General features: G+C 37.9%; 2 protein-coding genes across 2 annotated transcripts; both read left to right on the top strand.

Annotated features, from left to right (window-relative positions):
- Window positions 1-9,090: 9,090 nt before the first annotated feature.
- On the top strand, window positions 9,091-10,287 carry hoxa2b (homeobox A2b). The gene is made up of 2 exons (XM_077576884.1): window positions 9,091-9,367; window positions 9,618-10,287. Exons 1-2 carry the CDS (start codon window positions 9,091-9,093, stop codon window positions 10,226-10,228), a joined length of 888 nt encoding a protein of 295 aa, XP_077433010.1. The 3' UTR covers window positions 10,229-10,287.
- Window positions 10,288-12,839: 2,552 nt separating this feature from the next.
- On the top strand, window positions 12,840-26,361 carry skap2 (src kinase associated phosphoprotein 2). Its single transcript, XM_077576883.1, has 11 exons — window positions 12,840-12,949; window positions 13,186-13,291; window positions 13,362-13,387; window positions 15,381-15,485; window positions 17,320-17,400; window positions 18,579-18,662; window positions 18,757-18,881; window positions 19,160-19,223; window positions 19,306-19,425; window positions 21,048-21,163; window positions 26,213-26,361. Exons 1-11 carry the CDS (start codon window positions 12,910-12,912, stop codon window positions 26,303-26,305), a joined length of 960 nt encoding a protein of 319 aa, XP_077433009.1. The 5' UTR covers window positions 12,840-12,909; the 3' UTR covers window positions 26,306-26,361.
- The last annotated feature ends 1,429 nt before the right edge of the window (window positions 26,362-27,790 follow it).

A 27,790-nucleotide genomic window follows, 5' to 3' on the forward strand; every position in this document is an offset into this window, starting at 1 on the left:
GAAATCGTCGTAGGTCATTTTTTAACAGTATGTAGGGAATTGTAATTATTTTGTATTATTATTTTTTTTTATTATGCTTAATGTAATGCATTTTTAGAAAATGTACAACAGTCAACCAAAATTGACCGCTCTTATAATGTATTGTTCTGTTCGCCCAAAGACGTATTTTAATTATTTCTATAAATAATTACGTGACTGAACTGAAAAAAAAAGAATGTATTAAAAGGAATAAAAAACAAATGTTGATTTTGTTTTTGTTTATTTGCCACTTAATTTAAGATTTAAGTCGACTAATATTTATTCAAATATGAATAATAATGACAATAATAATAACAATGATAATAATAATTAAAAAATGCAACCGAAGACGTCATTTTTAATTCTGATGAAATATTTTCCAGGGACAGAAACTTGTACGATAAAAACAACAGAAAAAGGCCATGTGAAACTAATTTATTACAAATCTAATTATGTGTCAAATTTAATTTGGTTTGATCCTAGCGTGTTATTTGTTGTCTGGGCCTTTAAACACCCCGCAGCGGTGATGTCCCCTCCGCCATAAAGCGCAATGGCGGCAATCGCATTGTGGACTGTTTATAAGGTGTGAAAAGAGCAAAGCATGTCGAGACTGCGTGACAGCAGTAAAGCACACATTTCCAATGAACCTCGGCCGAATATGGAAGATTGCTAGAAGATAGGCCGCCGACACACACACACACACACACACACACACACACACACACACACACACACACACACACACACACACTGGGGGATCAGAAGACTAATTACTTTACGACCATCGTCTAACAATTAGACAGTCGTGATGTAGTATAGTAACGTATTTTCTTTTTGTCACCCCCCAACCCCCCATTTTTTGTTTTTGTTTTGTTGCTGCAGCGATAGCATACACACACTCTGTACATGTGTAATAAAAATAATGCCAAAATATATGACGTCAGTTGGTGAACGGCTTTAAATGAAAGCAATATATTTGGAGTAATTAAAAACGAGATCCAAAATTGTTGCACGAATAATTTTGGTTGAGCTAATAAGTCTTGCTACGCTAAAACGCCCAGCAGGCGGCGGCAGCGGCTCACTGGGATTGGCTACGTCGTCTTGCTGGGTGATGCGTTCATGAACATCATGGAATTGGCGACTAAACATTTAGTGCGGAGAGGGGTTGTACAAACTTTTTTCTTTATGGGCTGCGTGCAGATAAAATGAAGGATGTATTAGCCACTTACATCTCCACAGCAAATATAAAAAGTCTACACACCCCTACTGAAATGCCAGGTTTTTGTGATATAAAAATGAGACCAAGATTAATAATTGCGAAAAAATAAATTGAAAAAAATCACGTCGTTAATGTGACCAGTAAGTGTACAACTCAATTTAAACTTTTAGAGAAGGGTAGTAAAAATAAACTACTGTGATAATGTGGTTGCAAAAGAATGCACACCCTCATAACTGTGATGTCGCTGTGTTCAGAATTAACTTATCACATATCACATTCAAACTCTTTTAAAATTGACTCTGATGAACTCCAAATAAAATCCCCCTGTTCTCATAGGCTTTTTCTGGCATTTGTTTTCTTCCGAACTGAAACCTAAGGGTTTTCTGCTAACACTGACTGGCATGTCGAACTGTTCACAATTCCCCCAACTTTCACTAAGACCTCAATTCCAGATGAAGAAAAACAAAAGCATGACTGAAGGCGTGGTGTTCTTTTGGTGACGAGCAGTGTACTTTTTGAAATCATGGCCCAAAACTTCAAACTTGTTTTCATTTGATGTAACAAAATGTGTTATGATACACAGTATTTGTGCAAGGAGTAAAATACTGTAAATGTTTGTTGTTGTTTTTTATTTGATTATCTCATGGTCTAGATTTTTTTTTTCATATGAATTATTTTAATTATGACTTTAAAAAGTAGGTTTGTTAGAGAGACGACATGTGTTTTGATTTGCGTAAAAACTGGGTTTGTGTCGATGTCATGTAGAACACTGTCGTAAAAAAAAAAAACGAGGGCCGAACCCTAACCCTGAAGGTAATAAGTTCCACCAGCTCCTAATGGCGTTCAGTGTTAGCAACAAAAGAAAAAGAAAAAAAAAAGGAATCTGTTAGAAAAAAAAATCCCATCCATGAACAGCTGAAATTTATTTTGAGTTACTTTAAATGGTGGCAGTGTGCACAGCCACATCCCAGTTATAAGAGGGTGTGCACACTTGTGCAACCACAATATTCCACTTTTATCATTTTTACTTCACCTCAGACATCTCAGAAAAAAATTGGTAAAATTCTCAATACCGTTGTATAGGTTAAAGGTCACGTTCAAAATGGAAAAAGTTTTGAAGTGTTTTATATTGATGCCATTGTTTTAATATCACAAAAGCATGGCCTCTAAACAGATATGCAATGATGTCATTACGTTTTTAGCCCTTGAAAATCCCTTTGTAGGGATTAGGGATAGGGAGACAGTACATAACTTTCAAAAGAGCCTATGACAAAATACAAATTTTACATAGGGAAAAAAAAATCGTTTGCCATCAAACAAATATGTCACAAAAAGAAAGTTATGACGATCTGGTCTCATTTTGCTCACAATTTTACTTACTCAGTGTGAAATCTGGATTTGTTTAGTCAAACACAAATACATGCAATTGTATCCATGGAAACAGGTGGATAAACCGCTCCATTGTACCTTCTGCCATCGAGTGGAAGATTCTTGCAAAAGTCACGTGACCAAACTCAGAATTCAGGCGACCCGTGACAGTCGTTACATGACCCCTGAGCAACTGTGATGTCATTTTCAGTCGATAGCAAGTGGCGAAATGGCCGCCCCCTGACATGGATAAAAACAGGTGGATTTTGCGGCTTAATTCATTTTACACAACGCAATGTTAATCAGAATGCCGTGTTTATATTATTGGGAGTGTACAGAACATATTATTGTAAAGACAATTTTTGACTGACTTCCCCTTTAAGCAAAATGAGGAAAATTCTTTACATTTTAATTGCAGAAATTAAAAACTCCATACAGATCATGAAATTTCATTTGGGATTCAAAAGGAGAAAGATATTTTGGCATTAAAAAGTGAAAAATATCTCTTAAAAACTTTTTTGTTGTAGTTGTTAGAAACAATATTACTTTTTAAATCATAACAACTATCAGCACCAATAATTCAATACTCATATCAGCATAATTGAATTTCAAAATGCAATTACCATTATTGATCAGACTATATAAAAATGACGCATAAACATATAACTAACTGACAGTGTCAATCAAAACTGCATAGTTCTGTCTTTGTAAAGATTTTTCAATGCAGCTTGTATTGGATCTCAATATGTAATATTATGCTCACATATTGCATTTTTATGGGCATCACAAAGCACATTGACACTTGCATGTAATGAACATGGAGTCAAAATTTGCTGCCCTGCCACTGCCCCTCTATTGTTCATACAGTATCTTATAACTTGGGGCGCTGGGGATTAACATTAAATCCTCATGTAGACATTTGTTAAGTGTTTCTGGTGCTGCCCTTTATCATAGGCGCTAGGCAGGATAAAATTTTTTAGCAAGATGTCGCTTGCGATGACCTTGTCGGCCCCTGGCCAATTCGTCAGAGCTCTTTGACAGCAGCCCTGAGATATCTGGCAAGTGGGAGTCCATTTATCTACTGTACAACCCTTGTCATCTGGTCTGATCCAAGCCAATGTGGACTTTGAGCTTGCTTGCTGAACTTATAAGGCATTTTCATTCAATGCATGCAACTATGTAAACAGCATTCGCAAAACTTTTATTTAAATCAGCAGAGAGAACATGATAGGAAGTAGCAATGTTGCTGGCGAACAAAGCCTGCGAGAGTGCTTGGCTGTGCAACACATGGTTTGGACATGCAATGTGTTGGTCATCACCTTTTAGTACCTCCAACGTGCTTATGTCGTTAAACTTGCTACATGAGCCAATGGAGTGCCCAGTAACTTCTGGGAGGGTTCCAAATCCCCCCTCACCACCAAATGGCTCAGTCTTATAGTTTAAAGTGGATATCACGTTAGTAAGTGAAGATTAGAATTTAGAATAGAGTTTAGATTACAATTAAGCTTGTTAGTATGTTTTAAAATCCAGTACAGACAATTTTTTAGTTTTCAAGTACAGTACACACTCTAGAAGCAGTTGGGACAAAACAACCCAATTTGAATCGAAAAGGGACTGACCCACTACTTGACCCAATTTGTGGGGTCGTTTTTCAGTAAGGTAGTGTTTTGGTCCCGTATATTCTTCTTTTTTATTATTATTAATTATTTTTTTTAACACAAATTGGGTTATTTTTGACCCAGCAGTGTATTATCATAGCCATAAAAAATAACCCAAATTGTGTCAAACAGGGACCAACCCAGCCTTTCGGGTTAAATAAATAGCCTAAACCACACTCTTAATAGTGCAGTATTGAAAATAACCCAATTTTGTTAAAAATAAATAAAAATTCGGACCGACATGCTAATTGCTCATTTTGACCCAATTTGTGTTTTTTTTGTTTGTTCAAAACAACATATCTTTTGTACAAAACAAGCCCAATGAAATTGACATGTTTTGATACAAAGCAACCCAAGGTTGGGTCAGATTGACCCAAGTAATGGGTCGGTTATTGATGACCCAGCAGTTTTAAGGGGGCAAAAATTTGGTTGAATAACCCACAACACAACATAATTTGTTTGTGTCGTGGGTTATTCGTTTGACCCAATTTTTAGGGTTAAAATATAACGGAAAAAGTTGGGGTATGACACAATTTGGGTTATTTTTTTACGCAGCTTTTTTTTAGAGTGTACATTTTTAAGTGCAATTCAGTGGTACAGTATTTAGCATTTAAGTATACATTAGTATTTTACCTTTAAGTCTATTTTTATTTATTTAACTTCCTGTAAATGTAAAATACATTGTAATCACATGTCCAAACATAATGTTATACTGGTTTACAAATATACATCTACTTTAGCAATATTTTGTTACTGGTCATGATGGTGCATGCATGGTATTTGGAGAACCGAGTATTTTTTTTGAGCTGTTTTGGTGTAAAAAGTTTGACGTCACGTTGTCCATTAAGAAAATAAAGCACATCTGAATTCACTTTTTCAATTTGATGAATTCAGTGGTTGGACTCGTATGCTTCTGAATTGGTACACTTTGAAGTTCAACAAAGTTTTTAAAGTTCAAACCATTACATTAATCAGCAAATCTTGCATGCCTGTGGCTTAGTGAGTGAGCATCCAAAAAAATGACATTTTATAGGTCATGATGTCCCAAAACAGAAGGGCAACAGTGAGGCCAAAGGGGGAAAAGTGTGATTATAAACATGAAACCAGGAATGAAAGTGGTACTGTCTGCCCTGGCTGATCATAGCTACAGAGACATTACATTGTTTTTAATTATCATGAAGATTGTCGCTGCAATGTAAGACATGTTTGCGACAAGACTCGCCTCCCAAGCGTACAGTGCAATCCTGCCTCTGCACTGCCAACAGTCAAGTCAAGTCATCTTTATTTCTATAGCGCTTGTCATCAAAGTTAATGGTGAGTACACAATTTGTTGTTTTGTGATCCAAAGCATACCACATCGTGTATTTGAGTTGTTGTTGGAGTGCTTGAACTTATTTATACAATTGTATACAATTTTTAAAAAGTGTGATTCATGAATTATTATTGTTGCTCCCATGTCACACATCATTGAAAACTGAGTAATTTTCTTTTATTCTTCTTTTTTTCCCCAGATTATTTTATTTAAATACTTAAATTATGGAAATGACAAAATGTTAAAATTTTGCTAAAAGATTACCTGTACAGTCAATAAAGATTTTTGTGAGTTTCAATCTGGAAATGTTTCTGCTTTATTTGCTGTGGAGGGGGTAAAATCTCCATGAATGTAAAAAACATGGCTAAACAACTTCCCAAATACATTTTGTTTGATTTTAAGATCGTTTTTACATGATTGATTAATTCCAATTCCAAAAACCAAAAATTAGCATCAGCATTAGAACAATTTTATAGTTATAATGTTTTGATTTGGTCATCAACAATATGAACTAATTATAGTGAATTCATTAGTTTGGAATACTCACACACTGGTGTGAAAACTGCTTCCGCCATGTTTGTAGTTTAGTCTAGGCATCATTAGCGCTAGCATGTGTTTAAAAAAAACACTGAGCGCGATAAAACCAAGTGTAAACCCTTAAAGCTGGAAACTGTCTGAAACACACACACACACACACACACACACACACACACACACGCACGCACGCACACACACACACACGCACGCACACACACACATTCAAATCTGTTTTCCAGCTCGAATGGCCCTCCTCCGTTTTATTTGATTTTCCCTCTCGGGCAACAATATGCTTTGAAATATGCTGCAAAAGCTCCAAAAGCACATTTAATTATTGTAACTAACAACCTCAATAACGCCTCACAATGTCATACTTTGTAAACAAGTCAGTAAATAATCCAGTAAAAAGCTCTGAAGGACAAATGGGACAACCTCGTGTTGTTTTTGCAATTGTTTATTTGCCACGGAAACTCAGAGCGCAAAATATGCACATTCATATTTTTTTCTGACATCCTCCCAACGGGACACATTGGCCTTGTCGCTTCCCAGATGTCTCGTGTTGTTTGGGAACAGACGATCAACAAACACGTGTACTTTAATATTCATAAATATAATCAAAATATATATATTTTTTAATCTCCAATGTAACTTGCAAATTGTTACAAATCTTAAATGTTGAATCCCTTTTTTTTAATTTTACTAACGTTAAATAATATTAACTGTTCCATTGGTCTGATTAAGGCAATTTAATTAAATTCCATCATCAAAATATGACCAATAACAAGAGTCATTTTCATCCACAATTTAGAGTGCATTCGGTGTATAATTCAAGACACATACACGTGATGCACTGTTAGGAGCGCTAGTGTAGATCATGGTTGCATGGCTGCTGGGAATAATAGCTTCATTTTAATAAAAAGAGTGAATGGGAATGCCAACACCCACTCACCTCCACAAACAATATAAAGCTGCTCCATTCGTTCAAAAAAGACTTTTCAAATACATTCCTCATTTTTTTCTATCATTGTAGTCCTTGTTGCAAACGAAAAAAAAAACCCCATCAATTTTGTCTTTTATTTCTCGTCTCCAATAATAAAAAAAAAAATCTACTTTTGTTTGTTTGTTTGTTTTAAATCCTCGCGCAGCTGTAGTGGAGTGTTCGTCCTCTTGGCATTTCTGCTGGTCCAAACCTGATGCAAGAAAGTGTTAGATGCTTTCAACGTGTTCTTGGGGCAGCGAGCTGTCACGGCGTCCAGCGGGAAAGATTGATCACATGCAGGCTTCTTTGTTTAGAGCCGCGCAATAAACAGCCCTCACATCCTTCCTGCACATTTCCCCCCTTCCTTTGCCTCACACTTAGCTATATAGTACACCCTCCACTGCAGACGACAATGCTATAAAAGCACCAACACATTATATGGCAGTATGGAGGGGGATTATTATAGGACTATAGAACAGGGTACACGCTTTAAAATGATGGATAATACGCATTTCTTATATTGAGGCCTTTACAGATTGTTGTACAGTACATTAAATAAATACATCCCAAAAATCTATATGATGTTATATTCGCAAATGTGCCTGCTATATGCATGTGCATGTGTCCCGCTTTATGTGTATGGGGGGGAGGGGTGGTCACGTGACTTGTGGGACTAGTGAAACCCGGTAAGAAGGTCTCAAATACATGAAGAGAAGGTGGGTGGTTGGGGTGGCAGAAGCATTAGGGGGCACGTGGGAAAGACTACAGGGATGTAGTTATGGAATTACAAGAATTAAGTCATAATCTACGACGGTTAAATCGTAACATTAACAGCATAAATATGTTCCTGCATTATGATAAATTGTTGAAGATGTCAAGTTAGGACTTTTTGCCTCGTAAAATGTTGCAGCCAATTATTACTTTTTTCTGGAGGCATTTTGTAGTAAATTTACGTCTTGAAGACAAACATGCTTGTAACATGCGCTTTTCCTTGTAACATTAATAAATTATTGACTTTTTTTGTAACAGCGGTTTGTCCTAATTCTCAACGTTTCGATAGTAAGCTTCCTTTCTAATTGTAATATTATGCCTTTACACTGCATGTATAACATTGACACTTTTTGACTTATTTTGCTTTGACTTTATTGTGGCATTATGACTCATAAAGTTGCAACCTTGTCTCGTAATATTCTGACTTCATTCTGGTATTAGCTTTTATCCTTGCAATTTATTATTTTATTTTATTTTTCTATTCTACTAAAATGTTTGAAAATAATTCTGAATAATTTTTCTCTCCACTGCAAGGCAATAATTCTCTCTCTCTCTCTCTCTCCTCCTCACTGTGTTGTGTGTATGTTGGAGGAGGGGTGGTCAGATAATTGCACATGCATGGTGCATATTTTTGCATTGTATTCTCCTGTTTTAGTCAAAGATTTTTGTTATTTTTTGTAAAACGAAAATCTATCTATCTATCTATCTATCTATCTATCTATCTATCTATCTATCTATCTATCTATCTAGCTATCTAGCTATCTAGCTATCTAGCTAGCTAGCTAGCTAGCTAGCTAGCTATCCATCCACCCATCCATCCAAGTGCACCGTATACACGTCACGTTGAGCGTGTAGGCGTCTGCGTGGACGTTCTATTTTCCTAGGCCTTTCTTTAAGGGAGGTGTGTAAAATAGAGCAGCCTCGACGCATGAAACGAGGCGTTTCCCCCTCCCCTCCCCTCCCTCGATCAATCACGAGGAGGGACAGTGGCCTCTTTTGATAATAAAAAAACGCCAAATTGTCATTGGGCAGATGCAATCATGTGACAAGCCGCAGGCTCTGATGCCGAGCCATGTCCTCTGCAAGGCAACAGTTCACGGATTTTAGAGCTCCCCTAACGACTCTATCCACTTTAGCAGTCTGATTAATTTCACTTGTTTTAAATGACTCATCCCCCAAAAGCGGCTTATCCGAAACCGAGGAGAAGAAGAAGAAGAAAGAGGAAGAGATGAATTACGCGTTTGGCCTTGAAAGTGGTTTTATCAACAGCCAACCGTCGCTCGCCGAGTGCCTGACATCCCTCCACGACCGCGACGCCTTCCAGAGTGCATCCATCAACACATCGACGCTGATTCCTCCTCCCCCTCCTCCGGACCAGCCGGCGAGGGGCTGTAGAAGTCCGCAGCACGCAGCAGCAGCATCCGCTGCCGCGCATTATGCTTGGATGAAGGAGAAGAAAAGCAGCAAGACGCAGCAGGATCCTGCAGGCTCTTCTCCACTGCAAGGCAAGACAACATGATTAATAACTCCCATGTTAATAACTTCCATGTTATCTGCTCGCTTGCATGACAGGCCTTACGTGGGCGCCTCTTTTTTTTTTCCTTCAGGATTTGGATTTTAAATCATGTCTTTAAATCGTGATGGATTGCGCATCTGGCATTAATCTCCGCATGTCATAAATCTTCTGTCGCTAACTTTCACCTATATGAACATTTTTCAGGCCACGATTTCACTCGTTTCTCTTTTTTATTTCAGTTCCACCAGCCTTAATAACCGAGGGCGATTGCCCCGCGGCGTCCTGCAGGAGGCTGAGGACATCGTACACCAACACGCAACTTTTGGAGCTGGAGAAAGAGTTCCACTTCAACAAGTACCTGTGCAGACCCAGGCGGCTGGAGATAGCCTCCATATTGGATTTAAGCGAGAAGCAGGTCAAAGTGTGGTTCCAGAACCGAAGGATGAAGCATAAAAGGCAGACTCACTGCAAGGAGAACCGCGAGAGCGAAAGCAAATGCTCGGAAGACTTTTTGGAAGAGGAGGCAGAGGCGCTCCCTGTCAAGGGGGAGGGCTACTTCCAGCAAAATACTTTCAATTCACAACACTGTCCTAATAGCCACAACGGCGACGATGTTTCGACTTTGTGCACAAGTGAGAAAAATGCGAAACATCCTCCGAACTGCCCTCCCACGGCTCCCATCTGTGCGTCCACAATAGGCCAGGACAATGATCACTCACCGGGTATGGAACTTTACTCATGCGCCTCGTTCTCACCAAACTGGTCCGGTTCGGTCCAAAGTCCACTGGCGTTATCACCTGAAACTTTGGAACTTTTCTCAGAAACACTCACAACATATGGACTTGCATAATTTGAGTTATTGAAACGGTTTTTGTTTAATTCGCATTTTTTTCCTATGAAGTGTTTATTCTCAAGTGTAATAATTTAAATAAATGGCACAAATAAGGTAAGTTAAGAAAATAAAGAACTATACTTTCACGGACTGATTTGATTTGTATTTCAAAATAATTATCTTTTTCTGAAAGAAAAAAAAACAATCTTGATGTGTAATTTGTTTTCAAAGGTCTACCATATAATAATAATTTTTAAAAAACGGTATCCAAATGTGGATCTTCACAGAAAGAAACAAGACGATTTGCGGTGAGATTCGTCTGCTTGGAGTCAAGGAGGGCAAAAGCTACGACTTTTCTCGACTCTCTAATTAAATTTTATTGCCTATAAAACTCACAGCCGTGAGGGTGCTTGTTTATTGGCTTTTTTTTTTTTTTGCCGTGTAATGCCTTCTTTGAATTAAGTATGCTTTGCACCATTGTGCTTTCCCAAAACTTTTTTTAATGATCAACAATTGGAAATTAATTAAAATCTCATGTTTCTTTAAATATGTAAACGAAGATGAGGGAAGATATCTGTCTTTGATATTATTAACCTAATTTCACATTCAAATGCATCCTTTTTTTTTAAGTTTGAAAATTTCTATGTTTTTCATCAACCTTGAATCAAAATGATAAAATATGATTAATACACATCTAATGGTCATACTGTTTCGAAAAACACGTTAAATCAACTTTCATTAAAATTACATTACATATTGAGGCATAACATATTTCAAGCAGATTTTTCTCTCAATATTTCAATGCACTCCAAGTTGAAATTTACTTTATAACTAAAAATAAAATTAAAAGAATTACAAATTGTAAACGTTGACTTATTACAAGTTAGCTTAGCTTAATGCTAACACATACTGGTAAACGCCAAAGACAGGCTAAGGAAACTAGCATCAATGTTGCTGTAATTATAAACATTTAAACAACTTGTATTTGAACACAAGTGGTAGCAACACAGGCAGACAGTTTACAATACTCAAAGGTATATATTCTTTCTACTCTACATAATCAACAGAAATTGCTTTATTACAATTCTTCATTTTAATATTTTCATTCTATTTAATTTTAGAATTATATTAATCATATTACTTTATGAAATACAACAGAGTGCTATTTCCCTTAAATCATTATATATATATTTTTTATTTTATTTTTCATGCTGGAACGGATTATAGCATTTCCATTCATTTCAAATGGGAAAGATGATTTGACCATATGGGTGTTTTGAGTAATAAACATGGTCACAGAAAAAAAAAAAACTTTTATGTCAATGCACCACTGTATACTATTAAAATGTACAGTATTATAATGTTGAAATCTTCACAAAGTTTGACTATTTTTGATAACCAAACATTAAAAAGACGACTCATTCTAAAAAGTATGTAATTGGATTTACACACCCACACAGATGGGTGAAAGGTCAAGCTGGCTCTTCTTTCCTCTCCAAACTGGGAGGAACTACTGCCGGGTCAGGAGGGGGTCATGATTTGAATGCACACAGAGGATTTGAGGATAAATCTAAACCGTATGTGACATTGGATGATTTTTGTACAGCAAAATACGAGTCATTCATATTGTGTTTAATAAACAACAGGCTAAATCAAAGGTTTAGAGCACATATAACTCTATCACATATGGATCCCCTCCAGAAGTACAGTGATATTTAGGTCACATTTACATTAGTTCAAAGGCCACGTCTCTTCACCTGGACAAGGAATGGGGCCTGTCACAAGATGATAAATAAATGATTGATACTCCTGCAAGCAAAACAACAGAGTTGTGTTTCTTGAATGCAGCAGGATAAACATGTTAGTTTTTCACGTTATATTCTCATTGCAGCGTGTTGCTGAATCCCTACACAGATTTGGTTGTTTGCCTCAATTTTCAGTTGAGATTTTATGGACAAACAAGTGCACAAATCTGAGAGTTACCAACTATTAGACACTTAGGTAAACTTGAAATTCAAAACAACAGCTGTATCAAAATCCCACCTGATGCGGAAAAGGAGTGAAAATTTGAAATTCAGCAATAACTAAAAAAATTCTGTAAAATAATTTTGCGGTGGCATCATATTAAACGCTATTTCTATTCATTTGCATTTCTATTTTATAGTTAAAGGAGGTAACCAAAACAGAAAAGAACTTTGCCTTGCAGATTTACAATGCTGTAAACTACGTACAGCATTTTATTGATGCTGTGAGGGGGATGTCACTGCTATCAAAAGAGGAAACACCTTTCTTTTTGCCTATCAATGATCCCTGTTTGTATTTACAATGTTGACATAAACATCATAAACTAAACAGTTCCCTCCCCCTCCATTTGTTTGTGGCATGTGCCTGGGAGCCCAGTGTGATATTATCAAGAATCAATGTAAAATATGACAACGCTATTGTGCTGTGACTTTAATAGTGCGTCAAGCCCCATTAAAGCATCAAGTAGGCAGTAGCTGTCTCGTATATCGTCTGCATACACTGAAAGGCCGCTGCGCCCATAAACGTCACTGCGCGTGCGTGCGCGTGCGCGTGCCTGCTAATAAATAATGCACGGATCACTTCCGCATTGTGCGCGCGTGAGCCACTCGCCACTACTTCCGCATCACGTGACCTCTGTCACCCGTTGGACTCTTGCTGTTCACCACAACACAACAATGCGAGCCGTTCCCGAGGAACTAACTGCGCTTATATTAGGTAAAATATTCTTTTAAAACACTGCTAGACAGTAGTTTTTGTTGTTGTTATCATTTTGTAACTTGAAATGTGACTAAAACGCACTTCCCCACTGGCTCATCATGCTTCTTAAAAGAGGAAGCAGAGACTTTAAAATGGATGATGACTTTCTTTTTTTGTCCCTTAAAATGCACACCTGTTTTCATTAGTTTTAAGTCAGGTATTTTATTCATGATGTTTTCCCCCCTAATGTTTAGACCTTGAGACTTTCTTCTGTGATGGCCTCAAAGGGGAAAATCTCAGCAAGAAGGCGAAAGATAAGAGAGAAGCATTCATTAAACGGATTAAGGAGGTCAAATTAGGGTATGCATCTGTCTGTCTGTTTGTCCATCTATCTATGAGACTAAAAATACGTCTACTTTCTTTGCAACAGCTTTCCAGATGATTTCAAGGAAAAAGGTATGTTTTTTTGTTTTTAAAATATTCTACATCAGAATGGACAATTTAAATGATGGAGGGGACCACAATTTTTCATCAATGCTACTGGGTGGCAGGCACATTGTACTACACATTTCCATGTTCCTAACCAGTTGTATGATTAAAAAAAATAATAATAATAAATGAGAGACATGACAAAATCAGTCAATCGAAACATGTGCAAAATATGTATGTGCTCCTAGCCTCTTAATATATTTCATTTTCAATGCATGCATAAAAAATCCACTATTCAACAACAAAGGGTTTGAAGCAAACAACAAAATAACCACATACTTTGAAAAATAATCCAGTTAATGGGCTCTCACAAAAATCAACTCACACGAAATGTCACTATTATCGAGGTTCTATGTTTGTGCTGTATGGGAGCATGGAGTAATGTGGAGTAAACATTTTTGGCTGGCGAATATGTTTGAGTGTATCTACGAGTACATTTGAACACACTCACAAATACGTTTGAACATATTTGCAAATATGTTAGAACATATTCACAAATGAATACGTTTGAACGTATTTGCAAGTGCGTTCAAAGTCTTCAAACGTACTCAGAAATACGTTTGAACTTACTCGCCAGCCAAAAATGTTAACTCCACATTGGCAGCTCCACGCTTACGTAGACATGTTATTCCAAATCCGCAAAAAAAATATTAGGCTTACTCACTTTTTATTAAGGGGCAGTAAAAGACAAGACAAGACAAGGCAAGTGCAATTAAGCCATGTCTACCATCTAGTGCTGAATGGTGATATTACAACTTAAAATAATAGTGGAACCATGCTTTTAGCAAGGGATAGGGTCTGGCAGCCTGCAAATGGTGAAAATATGTTATAATTAATGTCTATTCAAATGTATTGGGGGAATTATTTCTGTATTCTTTTTCTAAGGCCAAACTATTATGCAAAACGCTGATAAACCTCCAATATACTTTTCCCACCATAAATGAAAACAAAAAAACGATATATATATAAAAAAAAAGCAAATTGAAAGAAAATCCCCCCTGAAAAATATTTTATTACCAAAATCCTTTTTTTTTCTTTTTTTATGAATCAAGGGGGACACTCGGTATATTAAAAAAACAACAACATTTTAACTCAAATGAAGAGAATTTCATTTCAATTCATTTTTGTCACAGGTGTCAAACTCAAGGCCTGTGGGCCAACCGTCCACATCATTTTATTTGGTTTGTGACAGCTTGCCACAATTTTTCCTTGACTTCTGTTCAAATCAGCTGTTGACTTTTTCATTATTATTTACTCATACTTCCGGGTGGCAGAAGCGTTAGCAGTCTCCTGTGGCACCACATGTAAACAAACGTGATTTGACCAAGTCGGCGCGATTGCGAAAATGGCTTGAATGATGATTGTAGCCTTCTTCTCCACCACCGTAGTTTGAATGTGTGAAGTGTCATTCAAAAAGATTTCACGTGAGGTAAATTGCTTGGAAGGGAGTTGGAACACCAGCTGTAATTTACATTACAACACAGAAGTTGATTCAAAATGAACGTGGTGGAAATTCAGTTAACGTAATCATTGAGGGACTTGCCAATTAATTGACTTTTCTGGTGCTTGGATTATAAATGGATAGCATGCTGTTGTCTACTAGCAGGATAGCTATCATGAAAATGTCTTTTGAAATAAATTATAAAAGTGCAGCGGCAGTTCTGAAATGTGACATTATTGGTTGACAGCATATTAGTCTGTAAACAAACACACTGCAGCTCAGCATCTGGCATGCAGGGAATTACGGCGAACCATGAACTTTAAACCAAGTTGCCGTTACTTTTTGTTTACTATTACGACCCCTAGCAATTATAAAGTCCATTTATGTATTTTCACCGTTATCACTGGCCCCCTGCGGTCAACCATAACTACCACGTGGCCCCCAATAAAACCAAGTTTGACACACCTGCTTTATCGCAACAACAATGACGTGTGATTTTGACCAGTGGTCCTCTTTCAGGTGGAGAGGACTCAGGTGAGGATGAGGAGGAGGCGGACAGCAGCAACAACGATGGAGGCTCACTGCAGTCTGAGCGCACCGACAAGGAGGAGGAAACCTATGAAGGTAAAAGCGCTTTGAACGAGCTATTTGCTAAGGTGGTTCTAGTTGCGAGTCTTTTCTTTTAAACAAAGTGACTTGGAGTGTCATCATAGTGAAAGAGACATTCCAACTGCAACTTGGCAACACACTTTGGGAAGACATTTGAGAGTGGAACTGCTTTTCCCGCCACCTGTTTTACTGCACAAGGGTGTTTTATTGCTAGCAGACACACTGAAGTACAAAGTCTGAGAAAAACATGACCAAATATAAAGTAGCTTTAACCCTCTGTGCCCTGCCTTCAATGCATAACCTTGACTCAAGTATTTTTTGTTTACAAACGTTACTTTTATTGCATTGCATTGAGCTACATCGCACTCGATACTTTTACTTGTCCTGTTTGAGTAATCCGACAAAACCACTTGTTTGGCTCCATTTCACCAATCAAACGGTGCCTGCCAGTCACATTACGGAAAGTCTCCGTGGCGCCACACAGAAGCAAAGTTTTCAAAGTGACTCATGGCAGAAACGACGACAGAGGCACAACTTTGAAAATAAACAGTTTATGCCATTTGCTGTCATGTGTCTGCCCCTAAAATAACCACATTTCAGCCCAAGCCTAAGAGCTCCATTTCAAACTGGTGAGCCTATTGGGCTGTTTGTTGCGTGTAAACAAAGAAAGCTAATTTAAACCAAATTATTGTGGTTAATTTTGTCTTCATTTATGTTATTTTATAAAAAAAAAAGAAAGAAACAATTCATTGTTTTAGGTAAAAGTGGTGTGGCAATATCTGAAGTTGCACATTCCCATTTTATATTTTTGTCTGCTTGACATTCGTACTCTGATTAGAAAATAATAAATCAGAAGTTACTCACTTGCTAATCAGTGCTTGTTTATTTTTTATTATTTTTTTTTTTTTTAACTACTTACTTAGTACTTAGTCTTGCTCAAGTAGAGCAGTCTCTTGTCTATCGAGGTAAATAAACGAAGTAGTGATCCATTTATTTTATTATTTATAAAACTTAATGACACTGCCCATTTCACATGCTCGTATAAAAACTTCCTATTAGGGCTGGGACTATCAAATATTTTTCGAATGGATTATTCAATTGATCATCCTGTGTTAGTCCAGTAATTGCATAATTGCAATACATAATATTCTTGTGGGGTGCAGGCATTTATTTATTTCCACTTTTACCATTTTCAACTTCTACCCTGTATTATATCTATGACTTTGAATGTGGGTGGCTTTAAAAGGCGGGGCCTCGCCTGTTGAGTGATGTTTGAGGGAGCAAATGACAGAGTTGGCTGTTGTTGGCTCAAGATAGCGACTGGCTGTTAACTGGCTAACCATTAGCCAATCTGTGTGCTGAGTGAAAAGTAAACTGTCACATGTTGAGGGATGACAGGAATTATTTGGAAGACTATTTTTTAATTATTATCATACAGTACCAGGCAGTACTCTTACTTGAATGTGATTTATTTATTTATTTTGCTACTCTACACACAATCGAGCCATATTACATGCCATTGGCTCACGCAGGTGTACCTAATATTGTGGCCAATGACGGCTGTCTGTTCACATTTCAAAATAAAGTGTCAGGGAAGTCCAAGTGAAGTGGCGATTTAGTGTGGCGGGGGTTTATGGCCCGTAAGCAGCTGCCACTTTTATGGCGTCTCTTTCACAACTTTGACACAGCAGTTGAACATTTGCATTGAAGTTGCACAGCGCAGTGACGAGGAAGAAATGATCCCCGAATGGATGCGCCGCAACTTTTTGACAGCCATCATCAGAATTTAGAACCCATCTGTTGCTGTTGTACTAGTGAAAAGTTTTTAATGCTCGTAATTCTCTTTCAGGTTCCCTCCAGTCTCCACCAATGGCAGCGCAAGACCTGCAGTCTATTCTCATGTCGGGATACCTGGAGAAACGCAGGAAGGGTTTGTGGTCTGCTAATAGGTTATGATGATGATGATGATGATGATGATGATTATGATGATGACGGATGTGAACCATGTGTTTTTGTTGTTGTTGTTTTTTAGGGGGGTCAAAAATAGTGTGGTCATTTTGAGTTAATTTAAAGTTTCTTTAACGGCACAATTTTTTTTTAAACGCGGGATTAATGACCGCCCCTTACTTGGAAAGTCTGTACTGGGGGAATTCCAGTCGCAATGCAGCAGACACGTCCACGTCAAAATTAATCAGTAATACATTTAATAATAACGCATATCTTTGTGGAGACTGGGGTCAAGTTATGTTTTACAATTTTAAAAAATGTGCAGAATTTCACAAGTTACTTCATGTTAAAGATTAGATGGCTCTTAATATGAAAAGAAAAATGCACTGAGCTGTCACCCATGTCTTAAAAATCCAATGATGCCATCTAGTGGCAGAAAAATGACCAACACAAATTAATGTCACTCGTTTTTACCATACAGTGCATCTTTTTAGTTATAACTCAATTTTATGAATTATTATGAAATTACAGTATCAATGACTAATAAATGCAGCCATATTTCTATTATTTTAATATGTTTGCCACTTATGTTAGCAAGAGTATGAAACCTTAGAAAGCTATGTTTTATTGTACATTTAGAACAGATATAAGATTTGCGATTTATCGTCAGTTAATAAAGGGAGTCATGCAATTAATTACAATTTAAACATTTAATCGTCTGATACCCCTATTTTTTTTAAACACCTGCACAACGTAGGCACAATATAAATGCAGTATGTTACATTCTAAAAACATGCATGTTTGGTTTACGGAAGGGTTTGAATTGTCCAGAAATGTGAGTGTGAATGTTTCTCTATGTTTCCTGTGATTGACTGTCAGCTGTGACAGGTTCTAGAAAATGGATGGTTTGTAGGGGAGTAGAGCTGCATGCACTGTAAAAGAAAGCTGTCTGGAATGTTTTTGCCCATGTTGCTAAGTAAGACAAAAACATTAGAGATTCCAGCTTTTACATTGGAATTCTATTGAATTATTCATACCATGATCTGTCCATGAATGCAAAGTTTGCCACCTCGACAAACAATTTCTCACTTATTAATTGTTACGTTAGACAAAAATGCATTGTCAATTAATTCAAGCTAAGTTATGTGATCTTCTTGACAGATCACAGTTTTTTCGGCCAAGAGTGGCAGAAGAGATGGTGCGCTCTCAGCTATCGCACTTTCTACTATTATGGCAACGAGAAAGGTTGGTGCCATTCTACGTTATTGTCCGTTCAGAGTGACATATACACTGGATGCGGTTCCGGGATGACGACTGCGACGTTGTTGCCGTGTGACAGACAAGCAGCAGAAAGGCGAGTTCAACATCGATGGCTACAATGTCAAAATGAACAGCAGCTTACGGAAAGACTCCAAGAGGGACTTTTGTTTTGAAGTCTCAGCTCCTGACAAGCGAGACTATCAGGTACTGTACATTTGTAGTCCGCCTCTTATCGATATATGTTTGTGCGTCTGTGCATGTGTTACATTTTTCTTCTGGAAATGTATTCATTGATTTGACACTGCTGCTTTTTCAACGTCTCAGCCTTGCATACATATTTATTCAAATGTGTATGTTTCAACATGAGAACAGATTACTTGTGGAGCCTTTTTTGTGATGCATGAATGCAGTGTTTGTTTATGTTAAGTGCCACATGAATAATTTGTCTCTGGCTGCCATATTTTGGCCTGTCCTTTCATTAGTTTTGTGCGTCATCGGCCAAAGAGGCAAAGGAATGGGTGAAATGCATAGACTTCGTTTTGAAAGGTTTGCCATACTACTTAATATATACTAATTATATCCTTAGCAGCTGCCACATTGAATTTATTTTCTCCAAATGTGTCTGTAGATAAGTCTGGTATCATTCAAGAAGAAGAAGATGACGACGAGGTAGAGAAGGAGGAGGAACAGCTAATGTATGATGATGTTGGACTTGCACCGGATACAGACATCTATGAAGTGCTCCCAGGTAAAATGTCACACAAAAAGGCACTTTATTATAAATATAATATATTTAATTCTCTCTAGCTGGCTATTATTAAATATTATCAGTCAGGCTAGAGGCACAACATGGATTTTCACAAGCGGGGATATTATGCTAGCAACTTCAATAAATACAAAAAAATGATAACAGAGGCAGTTTTATATGGAAAAAAAATTCTTGGGCATCGTCGGGTACTCTCGTCTGATGGGATTTTCTATAATTGCAATTTGTCTTCCCACAGTTGTTAGAAATTGCTGAGGCAACACAAATCATTTGTGATTCATGATCAAACTTTACAACTGAAATAAACTTTTTGGCTATCTAGCAGACGCAGCATCGTAGATCAAGAGAATGACTTGGATGCTTTTTCGCGATCCCGCCGCACATTTTCCTTGTCACTTGCTGGAGAATTGGTGGGGCTCGCTCACGAGGCCCAAAGCCCAATTAAAAAATTGGCCCGTGCCTGCCACGCACACTGGGCTGTTTGAATGACAAACTAGAAGCTGACAAAACAGCACTATGAGGATTACGAGACAAGTTTATTTATATACATTCATTTCCCAATTGAATCATTGCTCTGTATTAGATATAAAATGCCAAATTGAATGGAGGAAAACACCATCAGGTGGCCCTTGACATTAATCAATAAGTGCTACAATTTTGTTGGTTCAACAGAAAGTTCAAGAAAGAAGAAGTGACATTTGGAGGGGAAGTTCTAAAAGTATGCAACCCTTGAAATAGTTTGCAACCTTCCTAACCAACTTCCTTTTACAATAAGAGCTGTTTGTGTTTCCTATGTAAAATACTGAACTTAAATTAAATGTTTAATTTTCTTATAGGGATAGACTATTATCGGCCGGGACGATATTTGCCAAAATGCCAAATATTGGCATCTGCCATTTTACGAATCTGAAGGCCGATAAAGCTGCCATCGCAATGAGTAGTGAATGCTTGCAAACGTAGCAAATTTAGAGTTTTCATCAGGATTTGTAAGATGTTCACAAGACAGTTTTTACTTGTCGCGAAGATTTTGAACATATTCAGAAAACTTTTCGCTGTTAGCAAAGCTCTTTTGAAACCTTTTACAAACCCTGATGAAAACCCCAAGTTATCTACATTCACATGCATTTGTCACTCAGTGAGTTACAGGGAACTTTTCATTCATGGATTTATTTAAATTTGCACTCGATAAAAATTATGCTGACAACTGGGAACTCCCTATACATTTATTAATTTTTTTTAATTAAGAAACTATGTTGAAATTTTAGAAAACTTTATTGACAGTAGAAAGCTTTAGGGAACTATTTACAGTACTTGCTTAATATTTAATTTTGCTTAACACATGCTGGTGACCCTGCATTAAAAAAAAAAAGAAGTTTTCAAACAAAGCTGTCAATTCTTTATATGTTTAAAATTAAATGGTTTTTTTGGGCACTAATATTTTCTGTTTTACTGCAAATGAATACCGGCTGGAAATATTGGTTATTGGTCTCCTTGACTACCACAGTACTAATTGGTATCGTATCGGCCTTGAAAAAAACATATTGGTCTATCACTATTTTCTTATATTCTATGTCCTATTTTTGTTTATGTTATGATGCCTCCAGAGCCAGACGCAAGCACAGACTACCAGAACTACTACCAGGGCTTATGGGACTGTATAGGGGACCACCCGGATGAACTCTCCTTCAAGCGTGGAGACACCATTTATATACTGAGCAAGGTAATGAAAACCGGCCTTGTCTAAAACCTAGATATTTTTCTTCATGCAATGTTGAGCAAGGTGCCGCTGAGCCAGGACCACCTGAACGAAGTTATTCCAAGGCCCTGGGAGAAACTGGTCCTTGATAATCCTTTACTGGCAGCAGCTGGCCCGTTGCCTGGATGGAGCTGGAGGCCGACTGGGCCGCAGTCAGCCTCTGGCTGTCTGATGGGGATTAGATGTGTCACGACGGAAACTGTTTTAGTGCTGTTGGCTGGCCGCGTCATTCCATCACGTCCATCTGGGCCGCCTCGGCGCGCTTCCGCCGCTGCCTTCAGCCCACACACCTATTAGACGTCTCGCTCACCTCGCCAAATAGGAATGTGTGTTCTCAGGAAGCCAAGGGCCTTTTCTGACACGCTATTCAGAGCAGGCGAGGACGTGTGCTGGATGTCCAATTTCCGAGGCTTGTCAGCTAGCTCGAGGGTGTGGAGGACTGAGACGACCTTTTTTTGATTAGGCAAGAGAACAAGAGCGTTTTTGTTCCTTCATGTGGCCGAATTGCACTTTGTTATGCTACATCTACAACACTTATCCTTTCAAATAAGAGGGCAAATAATGAAAATGGTCTGAGGACGATGTGTGAAATGTTATCCTTGAGAGCTGGATGGATTCTTGGTGCATGTTGCTAACTCAGACTTGCTGACAACTTGCCAGGTCATTTTTGTAGTCTAGTCTGCCATCTAGTGGCCGTTCCATGCAGTCATTAAAAAGAGTCAGGATAAACAAATCATACCGTATTAAAAGATAATTATTTAATAAAATAAATCATCTTTTACTACTAGTTATCATGAGGTTACAGTGATTGCCCACAGCATTAGGTAAATGGTCACAGTTTAATGAGTGCAATTCTGCACCACTGCAATCTGCACCTTTAAGACATACATATAAGTACAATGATACCAGATGAATTCTAAATATTACAAATAATACATTTTTGATGAAACCTTTTCATTTTGTAAAATCAAGCAGAAATTCTAAAGTGTTTGTTGCTCAACGACAGTGCCAATCATTTGTGTTGATCAACTAAATGAAAAATGTCCCTTTCACTGGTGTGAGGAACCCGACGAAACAAAGCAGACGGACGTTCCGCTGCTCAATGGCCAAATGCTTGTTTATGACTCCTCTCTTTGTGCGCGGAAAAGGGCCAAGAATCAAGTTGCCCTTTCACTCGGACTGCGAGCGCCATTAGCTGGAACCTTGGTGTTGGGGGTTGTGGCCCACTGCGAGGGCAATGACCATAAAACCTGTCTGGGCTGCAGCAGGAGGGACAGCCGACTCCTTGCTCCACTAACGCCCCCACCCCCCCCCCCCCCTCCACCCCAATTCTCCTTTTCCATCCCTCCCCCATTCCTCAGCTCAGAAATAGCTGTAGTGTTACAGCTGCGGGACCCCCCAGTCGGGCCTGAGTGTTGATTATACTGTGGCTGAGGAGGGGGGTGCTTTGTCCAGATATGCCCCCGCACCCCTTCTCTGCCTCCTCCCCGGTTCAAGTCACAGCACATAAACCTAATGGAGAAAAGTAACGTCTCACTTCCTTTAAGTGGCTGGAATGGTTGATAAAATGTAAACACTGTGCCAACATAATGCTGCTGCTGTGTGATGCTACTGTAGCCTATATTAACCCGCCCCTAAACACATACTGTCCAATATGTGCTTGTAAACAGATGCACTGATTGTTTCTTTAGCCGTAGGTATTAAAGTGACAGGGCCGCGTTAGTTGCTGACCAAGGCTTCTGCGTGTTGAAGTGTGTGTGTGTGTGTGTGTGTGTGTGTGTAGCCAGTGAAGGGCGCCATTAGTCGTTTGTCTCTTTCTCTCTCATGTTGTGTCCCGCACCCACTCAAGCACGACTTGTTTGTCAGCCAGAACTGCACAATGAGGTGTTGCCACTTTCAAAGGCTAGTGACAGGAAGTTGTTATGGGCACGCACGCACACACACACATGGGTCACTCTGCTCGGTTATTACTTGTGGTGGAATGTCACTTTTATCAACGTGACAAGGAAATACAATGGATGTGACATTGAGGATTGTTTATTTTGCAGTTGGAGCATTTCGTCGCTGTCCTGTGAAAAACACTTAGCCTATGTCCATTTTTGTCTTTTTAAAATATTTTTTAAAAACATTTTTACGTTTATGGGATGAAACTGAATGTAGACATCCCATAAACGTGAAGAAAAAAAAAAGACATGAGTGATTTATTTTTATGATGTAAAATTGTCAGAACATTGTTTTATTTGCATTACATTCAAATTTGGTGTAATGAAGACTTGAACATGGGCTAAAAATTGTATTTCTTCATTTTTTTTGGGGGGGGTGACATTTTTCCCCCCAGACTGATACCTGTACAAGTACTACATTTTGAGTAGTTACTGATATCAGGTGTCGATACCACTAATACTTCTGATGCATAAAATTTCCCCCCAAAAAACAATGACAGTTAGACATCCCAATATAGCGTTTTTACTTAAAATTGCATGAATTTAAGGGAAATTTTCTATTCTTGTCATTTATAATTTATTGTTAATGATCATGAAATGGCCATATTGATACCTTGAAATAAGACCGGGTATCGGCCTAATACCTGGTATCTGTACTTGCCCAATGCCCAATCCCAATTTTTTTTTCCTAGATTCAATCTCACAAAAAAGACAGTTAACAGTTTCATGTGATCAATTAGATTTATTAGAATTTTACAGTTTTTTGTTTGGGCTGTCATGAAGAATGCTTTCTAGAATATATTGTAATTGTAATATATTGTAGAAAATTGGAAGAATAAAAATTGCGATTAATTTCATGCAATTTTAAGAAAACATGCTATAAATATATACACTGTAAGTAAGTCTTTCTTTACAATCTGTCATTGTTTTTATGGGGGAATTTTATGTAGCCTATTAGAAGTACTAGTGGTATCGGTATTTGGTATTGGTATCGGTAACAACTGTACTAATATTGGTCTGGGAAAAAAAGTGGTATCTAACATCCCTAGGCTCAATAGTGCAACTGCTTAAATTCTTTGTGATGACATCCCGGGAGCTAAGCAATAGTTAGTTAGTCCCTTGCAAATTGTGTGTGAATGCTGCACTATAATAGCAAATGGCAATCCTTCGATATCATTTAAATATGGTACCCCCAGGAGCTGTGAGCAACATCCGGCTGACGCCAGAGTAACAGGATTGCTTTCTGGGAACGCTGTGACATGCTTTTAATCTTCTTGTCGGAAAAGTCCAATATTTTCAATCAATACTGTACATGTTTGGACTAAGAATAATGGCGTTAGTTCAGCAGTCCCAAATGAGCCACACATTTTATGTGAATCCGCTGAGCAATGCTGCTGCTTTTAAACACGACAGAAACAAGTGGAAGAAGAATAATAGGACTTTTTGTTTTGTTTTGTTTCCTGGACGCACAACAGCATTCACCCAGGCCAGTAAGTGGATACAGATGTGGTCAGGTCTGGCTTTTAGACATTGTGCAGGTTTCTGTTCCTCCCTTTTGTGGCGTTCCCAGTGTTGATTCATGTCCTGGCCAAGACTTTGATGTGAGGTCAGGCTCTTGGTCAAAGAGAGAGGCGAGACGCGTCTCCACGGTGTCTTCAGCGCAGCTCGCTATGCTAACAGCCACTCGCAGGAACTTTTACTTTACGTCGCCGTGGCAGATTTATACGTGATGGCTTTTACGTACATTGAGGCTGATGTGTGTGTAATCAGGCAGTCAGCAGGAAATGTGATGATGATAAATGACGGTGAGCAGAAAACAATGCAATGTAATTTAGAAACAGGAAGCTGGAAGGTCAGACACAATTTGTTTATGTCCTTAAAGGGGAAAACAACCGCCCCCCCCCCCAAATAAATAAAAATATTGACAATAATATGTTCTATGCAGCCCCACAAGTCTAAATACTGTATTCTAGTTAATATTGTGTTGGGGAAATATGAGTTATAAAGCAAAATCCATCCGTTTTTATCAATATCAGGAGGTGGCCATCTTGCCACTTGCTGAGTGAAACTGACATGACAGTTGCTCAGGTCTCAGGTAACAACCAATCACAGGTCAACTTCAGAAAACAGGTGAGCTGTGATTGGTCGTCTGAGCCCTGAGCAACTGTGATGTCATCTTCAGTCGACAGCATGTGGCAAAATGGCCGCCCCCAGAGATGGATAAAAACGGCTCGATTTTTCTGCATATTCCACAAATGTAATATTAATCAGAATGTCATGTTTAGACTAGTGAGGTCACATACAGTATAACATTATTGTCAAGACATGATTAAGGTTGTCTTCCCCTTAACCAGAATTTATTGGGGCTAATTTTAGGGGTAATCAAATCACTTTTTAACTCATTCACTGCCATTGACAGCTATACACTTAAAACATTTTTTTTTTTAACTATTTCTATTAATTTAACATTTATTCCTTATTTTTGTTAACAAGAGTACGGAAACCTAGATTTTTTGGGGGGGTACATTTAGAACAGATATAAAATTTGAGATTAATCGTGAGTTGACTAGTGAAGTCACGATTCATTTTACAAATTTTAATTGCCTGATGCCCCTAATTTTTAATAATCTTTTCTTTTAAAAAACAAAACATTTTGTGTTTAATTGTTAATAATCTTTTCTTTTCTTTTTTTTCTTTTTTTTTTTAAAGAAAAGATTATTAAAGATGAGGGGTGCAAGGCGATTACAATTTGGAATTAATCGCATGACTTCACTAGTTAACTCGATTAATCACAAATTTTATATCTGTTCTAATACAATAAAAAAAATCTAGGTTTTCATACTCTTGTTAACAAAAGTGGGATTTTTTTTTAAACTAAAAGAAATTGTTCAAATGAATTTTTGACGTCTATAGCCGTCAATGGCAGTGAATGAGTTAACATCACTTCTAGTGTCTGTAGACATCTTTTTTTTTTTTTTTAGTAAAAGAGATGTCATTGTGTGTACGTGCATGTGCCTGTTTCGTTTCAGCTACTTCTCTTTAAATGATTTTCACATCTGTCTTCCTTCAGGAGTACCAGAGCTACGGTTGGTGGGTTGGACAGAAAAATGGAAATATTGGAATCGTGCCCCGAGACTACCTGCTGGAGCTCTATGCTTTGTAATACTGGTAATAATTTTGCTTAGTTCAAAAAGACTCATTAAAATACACTGGCATGCATCCGCTTAGCCGCTGTGATTCAATAATATTTGATGGAATTATTTTCCTGAAGACTGCACTGTTTTTTTTCCTCATCAAATGTACTTTAGTATGTCAGTTATTCTCAACTGGTGGGTGGAGACCCAAAATGGGGTTCCAGACACAGTTTGGATGGGTCATAGAAAGCTGGTAAAATATTACCGGGGGTCTTCAGTTGACATGAATGTTATGATCATTATGCAAAGAACTAGTTTGCTGTTTTTAGTGCCTAGAAGTGCTTTTAATACAAATATTTCATACTTTTCCGATATGTTTTCACCTTAATTTACAATATTGATTTTTGTACATGCAATGGTGATGTTTATTCTAGATTTCTTAATAAGGTGCTCTGAAAGGAACTTAAAAATACAGTGTATATTGAACATTTTCTTTGTTGTTCTTAACTTCTATAATATTTGGTTTCTTTCCACTTGGCGACAAGAGGAAAATGCAAATAGTGTAACCCTGTGGTGTCCAAACTACGGCCCGGGGGCCATTTGTGGCCCGCCAACCATATTTATAGCCTACAGTTGATGGAGACTACAACTACTAGTATTTAATTAATTTCATATTCTCTAGAGCTTTTCCAGATATGAAGATACAATTTAATTATTGACAAGTAAAATAGGAACATTTATTTTCCTAACTTTGTGGTGAATAATTGGCCATTCATTTTTAGAAGCAAAAATTGTTTCTTCGTATTGCGAACCCATCACATTAATTAACTGCTTTAAAAATGGTCAGATTACTACAGATTGCTTTTGTTTTGGTTATGAATATAAAGATGGGATTCGGCTGCTGTTAAGTACAGGAGTAACTAATATTTTGAAAAAATTCTTAACTATTTGCCTCATCTCATTCTACAATATAATATATATATATTTAAGTAACTGTAATATATACAATGTAAAATTGCTTGACTGATTTTGGCGCATTTACTAAATTAAAGTTGGACTTTTTTTTAAAGTCGCCATTGCATCCTTAGATCTTTCTGGACGTGGCCCTCAGAGGAAAAAGTTTGGACATCCCTGGTTTAACCCTATAATTATACCACAAGATGGCAATAGAGAGCCCGTGAAGGTCATAGATCTAACTGAGCCCGTAACCTTTGCCCCTTTTAGTGTTGTAGTTGGACATGCACTGTCAATATGAGACGCTTCCAGTCACTTTTCAGATAAATACATATGTATCTATTTGTAATAAAATGATTCATTCATTCGGTCAGCACTTTTGTTGCGTGCTTCAAAGGGGTCTCGGTGTGTTTTATGGGGCCTGTGAGAGTTTGCCGGGCAGCGGATCACAGCGTGCCAGATGGCCGGCTGGGCTGTGTGCCGGAGGTGCACTAATAAGGCAGACAGGCACTCTGATAGCACAGACTCTTATCGCCCTCCGAGGGGCCGTTTGACAGCAG

Source organism: Vanacampus margaritifer, chromosome 9 (genome assembly GCF_051991255.1).
Source record: "Vanacampus margaritifer isolate UIUO_Vmar chromosome 9, RoL_Vmar_1.0, whole genome shotgun sequence".
In the NCBI taxonomy this organism is placed as follows: domain Eukaryota; kingdom Metazoa; phylum Chordata; class Actinopteri; order Syngnathiformes; family Syngnathidae; genus Vanacampus; species Vanacampus margaritifer.